General features: G+C 39.7%; 1 protein-coding gene across 1 annotated transcript; it reads right to left on the bottom strand.

Moving 5' to 3' along the window:
- Positions 1 to 1,683: 1,683 nt before the first annotated feature.
- On the bottom strand, positions 1,684 to 8,439 carry spag6 (sperm associated antigen 6). The gene is made up of 11 exons (XM_084033545.1): positions 8,164 to 8,439; positions 7,996 to 8,091; positions 7,752 to 7,918; positions 6,951 to 7,134; positions 6,551 to 6,756; positions 5,561 to 5,734; positions 5,332 to 5,484; positions 5,035 to 5,226; positions 2,595 to 2,711; positions 2,326 to 2,471; positions 1,684 to 1,813 (listed from the first exon to the last, which is right to left on the bottom strand). Exons 1-11 carry the CDS (start codon positions 8,186 to 8,188, stop codon positions 1,741 to 1,743), a joined length of 1,533 nt encoding a protein of 510 aa, XP_083889671.1. The 5' UTR covers positions 8,189 to 8,439; the 3' UTR covers positions 1,684 to 1,740.
- Between the last annotated feature and the right edge of the window lie 179 nt (positions 8,440 to 8,618).

Below are 8,618 nucleotides of genomic sequence, written 5' to 3'. Positions count from 1 at the left end.
AACGAAAACTTAAAAAAAAAAAAAAAAAACACACAAATAAAAGAACCCGTTTCTTTCTTGGCGTTGTGTCTTTGTTGAAGAAGTCTGTTGAACTAATCAGCAGTTCTCCCGCTGTGGAAAAACGCGCTACAAAGGAAACATTTCCTTTAGTCGCTAAAAAAAATCGTTGCATTATTTACACTATTGAATTTAGCAAAAAAAAAAAAAAAACAATAGGTTGTAGTGACATGCTTTAACCGTCTTATGCATAATTAAATGTATAGTGTGATGCAGAGTTGAGCATAATGGAGCAGTGTTGGGAGGATCAAAACGCAATAAGACGGGAATCCAATCATGGAGAAAAAAAAATCCCGCACGCAAAATGTCAAATGTCACAAATTAAAAAATGCCAAAACCAGAATAGATGAAAGCACGATAGAATATTACATTCTGTCTTCAGCGAGAAATATTCCTCCAGATTGCTTTATTTGCTTTTCTTATTTACAACAAGGATGGAGACGAACCTTGATGCTTTATTCACATGTAGTTGAACTTTGCTGCCGATGTTTTCTTCAAGGTTTCTTTCTTTTTCTCCAAAAACACCTCGGCTTGGAAGTTATTTTTTTATAACTGTTAATAATGAACGCTGCCATGTTTTTAGATTTCAATTTCACAGACGTTTTCATTTTTTACACCAACGCGTTAGAATAAAGTGTTCACCAACAGGAGTCTGTTGTTTTGTAACAGGGTGTTTTTTATTATTTATTTTTCATTTTTTTGGTTAATTGGATGCCAAGTCGAGGCTGTACCAAGGAAACCCGCGGAGGTCGGGTTATCGATCCTCTGATAATAAGAAATAATGTTCCTAATATGCCTGAATAAAAGCGACATGTACTAAAGGTGCATTCGTTTACTTAAACATACGCTTTGTATTAATTAACGCATGTGGAAAAATGTCGAAACCGCCCTGCTTTCCTATACCTGCTTTTATTCACTGGGATATAAACGTGTAGCTTCATTGCCGACCTGATAAAAGCCAACAGGCGGTAAGAGAGTCGTGTAGCTGCGTGGATCCAGACTGGGGGGTCGGGGGGGGGCGGCAGCTGCTGCCGGAGCACGTTCACGTCTCCGCCGCGGTGAGAGGCGGAGGCTCATTTGCACCGTCAGTACAATGTGGAGAACAAGCAGAGACAACACGGCAGACAATAAACAAAGAGCGGCTCGCCATGTGCGCTGCAGCTGCTGCTGCACACACACACGCGCGCGCGCTTGCACGAGCCCACAGCTGAGCTGCAGTGAGCAGTCGCGGCCGCCAGGGGGCAGCCCGGCCCCTACAACCACAGCAGAGAAAAGGAAAGCCGTGATGTTATGCGTGTACAATGAAAAACGATGCATGACATCGTGACGTGTGAGGGACGCTGCTTCTAAACGAGGGTTCAAATCCACGCGTCAGCAAGCATCCAGCCTGCAGCACACCACGTCCCCACCGTCTGCTCTGCTGAGCCTGACCTTTGACCTCTCTGCAGGGGCATTAGAGAATCATTTCTATGAAGCTCCATGAATTTTTTTTAAATGATTTGTTTTATTTATTTCTATCTTTAGGGTCTTTTACACAAATTATAATGACAATATTAGCAAATACCATAAATATTTGTCTTTATATTTGCCAACATGCATTTAAAGGGGAAGAAGAACTTAACACAGACATGGAAAACTGCTTATATTTATTGTAGAGGCACACACACACAGTACATAAACCTTTCAACAGGATGTATCAGGCTTGTAGTTATCTAACTGCTCCAGCAAGACCTCTGAGTAGCCCGGGGAGTAGAAACTGAAACAACAAACACAATCTGTAAATACCCTACACTGTGTGTTACACTGAGGATATTCTAAATTCTAACCAAACATTTACATTTAGGTCATTTAGCAGACGCTTTTGTCCAAAGCGACTTACAATAAGTACATTTGTCAAAAGAAGGAAACAAAGAAACCACAACGTATAATTGCCGATAAAGTAAGAGCTAAAAATAGAACAAACATATTTCATTGTATTTGTTTATTCTTATGTAACCTTTACTCAAATCATACAGTGGATTATTGAAGCATTTTGAATATTAGGATTGGTATGGGACGAAGGTTGGGATTAGAGGAAGAAAAACCGTAGTTCTAATGCTGCAGTCAGCTCACAGCTGATATTACTACCGTGGTCATGTGACCTGATCAGTCACGCCTGGATTACCGTTTACAGGTCTCAAAGGTGTTCCGCACACAGGGTGTCGATGTCAACAAAGTATGTGCTTTAGCAGGTGTGTGAATGTGTTTGCACTGGGGAGAGAAGCACACCTGACTATCTCTGCAGGAAAGCAGCTGTTGATGGTTGTGATGTGCTGCTGCAGAAGGGAACCGGGCTCTGCCTTGATCTCCTGCAATTTCTTCAGCCCCCCGCTGGTCACGAACCGTCGGCGAGCCTTACTGTCATCAGGCAGTATCTTTGAGGGGAGGGAAGATGGAGTGAATAACACAGATATAAAATATTGATGAAAAAACGTGGATTTTCAAAAAGCAGATCACTGATTTCAGGTTGTGAGCGTTCCAGCCGTAGACTCACTCACCTTGCTGACCTGGCAGAGCACATGTTTGAGGATGTTGTTCGGAACATCGCAGATCAGGGGCTCCAGACTTGGCATGTCGGTGCACTTCTGCAGAATACTCTTTAGAGCATTCTTACTCTGAAAAGATCAAGAAGAAGTCCTAAAAATCTTCCCCCTTCCTCTCCTCTTTTTACCAGCTGACCTTTGACTTAAAATACTTCCGTATGAGGCATTAAACGAAAGACTTTGTCTGGTTATCTTGTAGTGCTCAAAACAAATGCATTAAAACTGCATATCCAGATAGCAGTTGACATCAGTGACACAGTTAAATACATTGACATACATGACAATACATTGATTGGAAGATAGCATAATAATAGAGTAATATCAGTAATGCACAAGAGCTTTAAACACAATTTTGTTCCCTATAACACAAGCACACACTAGAACTCTGTCATCAGGCTACCCTATTTTGATTATTTATGTTATTAAATTTTATGTGTGGGTTACGGCACAATTAAAGGAATTGGATATTATTAGAAAGTCATTGAAAGTTCATAGTATAGTATGTTGTTTTAAAGTCATCAGTCATAAAAAAAATGCCATAGTAAAATATGTAAAAAGAAATATATGAAAAATGCCATAAAAAAGTTAGTGTTAGACATAAAAATGTCATCAAAATGTAGTATTTCATGAAAATCTGTGTAAAAATGATAGTATTGTATGTCATAAAAATGTAATAGTATAGTATGTCATAAAAATGTTATAGTATCTGTAATCTGTTATCGTACTGGTAGACCACAGCATTGTATTGCCATTAAAAAAAATGTAAATCCTAGTATAGAATCCTGAAAAATTAATGAAAAATAATGAAAAATACCATAGTATACCATAACAATGTCAAAATATAGTATGTCGAAAATGTAATAAAAAAAGTCATAAAAATTAATGTCATGAAAACACATGCTACATATTAGCGTAGTATGCCATTGAAATGTTATAAATAAAATCATAGTACAAATGTCATGAGTGAGTCAGAAACAATGGTATATGGCACAAAATAAAACTGATGGTAAGCAATAAAGATGATGCGAAAAACATTTCTTTAAAAGGTCATATGGTATGTCAGATAATATTATGTCATTAAGGAAATCATAAAATGTAATTAAAAAAGTAATAGCATATTAAAAGGTCATAGTATAGTAAATCATGAAGGGGGTCTAGTTTACATTATGTCAATAGTTCATAAAAATGTAATGAAAAAGTATTTTAAGTCACTATATAGTATATGTAGACTACACTATATATTTCAAAATGAGTTTGCTATTCAAATATCATAGTAAGGTCATAGTATTGTATGTCACATAATGTGAATAGAAAGCCATAGTGTTGTATGTTATAAAAATGTCACAAAAATGCAATATGCCATAATAATGTAGTATGTATGTAAAATATAATTAAAAGTCATAGTATACTATATTATTATAAAGAAATTGAAGGTGATAGTATAGTATCTCGTTTTAAAAAGTAATTAGTCATTAAAAAAATAAATATTTTAAAAATGCCATTTTAAATGTCATAATGAACAGTTGTAAGACATAAAAATGTCATCATCGTGTTGTTCTACAGAATTTCATGAAAATGTGTTTTTAAAGTAAGAGTATTGTATGTCATAAAAATGTAATAGTATAGTTTATAGTACTAAAGTACCATAATGTTGTAAAAAAAAAAGTCATTAGTGTGCCATGAATGATATATAAAAAGTGACAGCAAGGTGTGTCATGAGTAATTACATAATGTGTAACTGTCATTAAAAAAATACAGACATAAACAGACATAGTCAGAAAATGTAATAAAAATAGTAAAGCATGCTTTTAAATTGTTATAAATCATGGAAAACTTTGTTACAGAAAAAATTAAAGTCATAGTATAATATGCTATAAAAAAGCTACAGTCTAGTATGTTTTTAAAAGCATAACGTGGCATGTCATAAAAAATATCATGGTGTAGTATGTCATGAAAAGTAATAAAGTGTGTCATAGTAAAGTATGCTATGAAAAGTAATAAAAATAAAACCTGTACTGTAACCTGTAATCAAAAAGTAGTATAGTACTCCATAACACGTCATAAAAAGTCATATTATACAATGTCATATACAACGTGTAAAAATATCACATCGTCTTAGTCCAGTATTCCATGAAGTATTTAATAGTCTCCTACCTCATAACACAGTTAATATAAAACATAATATCATGGTCAAATATAAAAATGTCATAATAAACTATGCCATTAAGTGTCATAAAGTGTCATAAAGTGACAGCCTGATTCACAATTAACGGTGTGTGGCCTCTGCAGTTCTTAGACAAAATAGGAATCCACATCTGTGTGTTTTGTGCGTTAATACACACAGTTGTTGTACACACACACACACACACACACAATGTGGAGCTGCAGCTCTTACTTTAAGCTGCAGGTCCTCTGAGCTGCTGGCGTCCATGTAGAGCTCCAACAGTTTGGGCAGGAGGTTGAAGGTGGCCACCTCCTTGGCATGCACGGGGGTGTGTTGACCTATCTTTCCAATGGACCAGGCTGCGGCTGCCTTGATGTGATGCTCCTTCTCCTCGGACAGACACAGGGCCAGCAGCGGCACCCCCTGCAGGACAGGAGGACACACAACATAACAGGGGTGCTGCAGTCAATGTGACCTACATACTGAAAGTGAGGGAATGACACTGGTTTCAGTGGTGGGGTTTAACACCTTGGAGAGGATGACAGCCATGGCAAGGTTCTCACTGTGACCCGCCACGTATCCCAGCATCGTGATCCCCGGCAACCGCAGGTGTCCACGGCAACCCCCCAGATAGTCGATCACAGCTCCCGTTCCACCACAGTTCACAATCAACTGGGACAGCTGGAGACACAGACGCCGGTTACTTTGTTTCCAGGGATACCACTGGTGTGCCCACATGTGTGAGTGTGTGCCGTACCTCTGGTGTGTGTTTGACCACCTCCATCATCAGAGTGATCACATTCTTCCTGACGTAATCGTCTGGATCTTTGAGGCAGGCCATGGCTGCGGGGAAGATCTCTGCCTCTATCACCATCTCTGCCAGGCTGACCGAGTGTTTGCTGATCTGGCTGAGGGCCGCGAACACCTGCCTCTGGATGGAGACCAGAGCATGTCCATGTTATTTCCAGAGCTCTTTCACATTTTTGTGACTTAAATTAGAGCCGAATGTTGTTCCTTTCTAAAGGCAGCATCTGTATTGAAATGTAACCCTTCTTTATTCAAATCTGGTACTTTTGCCAGCTACAAAATTTTATGTAGCCAAACCTTCCTTCTGTTAATGTCAATGGTCTTTAAATCTGAAAGATTTGTGATTAAAGATAAGGTGCCACTTTATTAGTCTTCTTTATGATAATGTTGCTGGCAGGAAATTTATATTTGTACTCAATGTAAAAATACTAAAGAATATTTTTTCATTTAAGATGGGAAATGTTTCTTGACATGACAAAGCATATTTTCATGTCAGTTCAGTAAAACTGTAAATTACAATGTGTGACATGAAATTCCGATGTATATTAAGGAGGGGCAAATAGATAAAGAAAGAGCAATAACAGAGATATCTCTACAGTTGGAGTATTTGTTTTAAATATAAATATTTTCACAAATCATTCATTCATATTATGTAATAACAGTTATCTAATTAGAGAGAAAAATGACATCCAAAATAAAAGCATTAAGCAAAGGCATTATTATTATTATTATTATTATTATTATTATTATTATTATATTATTAGGGGGCACTTATGTCACATGAAAATGTATAACTTGATTTATCAGGTACTGGGTTTATTATAAATTATAATTAAGAAAAGCTGTTGGTGTTACTTAATGATTTGTTTGATTTTCTTTTTCATTCATCATCAGCCGAGTTAAACCAGCAGCTGTTTCTGTGAGGTTGTTCTCTGCCTACCTTCAGTTTGGCATCCGGGTTGAAGATCATCTGTGCCAGATGTGCAATGGCACCGTAGTCCACCACAGTCTGAGCCAGCTCCGGCGTGTGCTTGGAGATATCGCTGAGGTTGGAAGCCGCGATGCGTTTGAGGGCCATCTCAGGCTCCAGGAGACACAACACCAGCAGGGGGACAGCACCCGCATCCACAACCACCTGAGACAACGCTGTACAGTAATGGAGAGAGGGGGGGGACATGAAAACACATCAGGATGGAGAGCAAGTGCAGGACAGATTAATGACAAAGCTTGATATTTAATACATCTTATCATGGGCTAAAATGTCTCTTCAAACCAAGAAAGTGAGGAAAGAAGCAGAGGGAAATCATAGAAATGTGAGCGTGTCAGAGTGTCTTTCTTACACTCATTGTGTTGTGCGATGTTGCCTAGAGCCCAGGCAGCAGCTTCCTTCACCCCAGGGTCAAACTCCTCCAGGCAGAGCACCAGGGCATCAACCCCCCTGCAGGCCACCACAGCCTGGGCCAGCTCAGGGGAGTGTTTGGCAACCGCACGCAGCACAAACACTGCTGCCTTCTTATAGGACCTCTGCATGCAACCACACACACACACACACATTCACTGTCATGGACAAGATAAATTCACATGCACATTGTTTTATTTCGACCATTGGATTATTTCATGATTTGACTGACAAATATCCATGTGGAACCAGGAATGAGATTTGATTTTCACTCTGTCTTTTACATTTACATTAAGGGCATTTAGCAGAAATTAAACACTTTCTTTTAAACGAATTCCTGGTTTGATTTTGTGCCTTTAAACCCTCATGCAAAAAAAATGTTTTCTTTAAAATATTGTTTCTTTTTTTTACTTCTTTTCCCATCAAAAGAAAAATATTGAAGTCATTTGAGGAGGGTGGCCTTGCAGGGCCTTGAGGATAACAAACAGATCATTTGTGAGTTGTCAATCCATCAGACCTCAAAAAGTTATATTTTATCAGAAGGTTTCGGTGGAGATTTTTAAAAGGTGCTCTTTGGTTTTGAAGTAGCCCCCCAGACAAGCTGCACACACACACACACACACACACACACACACACACACACACACACACACACACACGCACACACACACCGGCCTCCAGAGGGAGTAGTGGACAACCTGTCTGTCTGAAACTGGCACAAACCAAAGGGTGAGATACTGACATTCTGCTCGGCCAGAGAGTGGACCAGTTGAGGCAGGATGTCTTCCTCCACCATGGCCTTGGCCAGGTCCACCCTGTGGTCTGCCAGGCGGCCCAGAACCAAAATGGCAGTGTGCTGGATGGCGGGGACAACGTCCAACATGAGGGGACGCAGCATGGCCATCACACCTGCAGCAGGGGACAGACAGTAATAAACACCGGAAACAGCAGCCGAAGAACAACATCCATCTAATCTAGTTCCTCACCAGCCTTCTGCAGGATGTCTATGTGTTGTGGTCTGGCTGCCAGATCAGCAACCGTTTGCACAAACTGCAACCTTGACTTCTGGTACTGTTCGAAAACTGTAAAACGACAAGAGAGACAGTCTGACTTTAAGCTCCAACTTCCTTCTCCTGACTCCAAGCGAATCTCACCTTGAATGATCTGACGTTGAGTCATGGTCGCCCTGCTTCTTTTATTCTTATCTACACGGAAAACACAACCAAGTTACCACCGTTTCAACGCCGCGTTTCTCCTGGCTCGGCTTCGGTAGTGTTGCTGTTAAGAGTCGCCGTGGCAACAGACAGGAAGGCTGCGGCGCTCCCGCCGAAGATCGTCTATCACGGAGATGACTCACCGCCGGTACTCTCGCACTCGTCTCGCACCTTGAGAAATACGTTCCGTGTGAGAGCTCCCCGCTGCTTCCTCGTCTCTGCTCCCGCTAACAGACGGCCGAAAGAAGGAGACTACTAAAAATGGCTTCTTCTTCTTCTTTTTTTAAAGTGGTCTACGAACACAAATAGATCCAGCCGTGCAAACAGACATGAGACTGGATAGTTTGGGTCATGTTACCCTGTAATTTAAACATAATCTGAGTCTGAGTGTTCAT

The sequence above is a fragment of the Eutrigla gurnardus genome, assembly GCF_963514095.1.
Source record: "Eutrigla gurnardus genome assembly, chromosome: 18".
NCBI classification, from domain to species: domain Eukaryota; kingdom Metazoa; phylum Chordata; class Actinopteri; order Perciformes; family Triglidae; genus Eutrigla; species Eutrigla gurnardus.
This window is presented reverse-complemented; position numbering and strand designations above follow the sequence as displayed.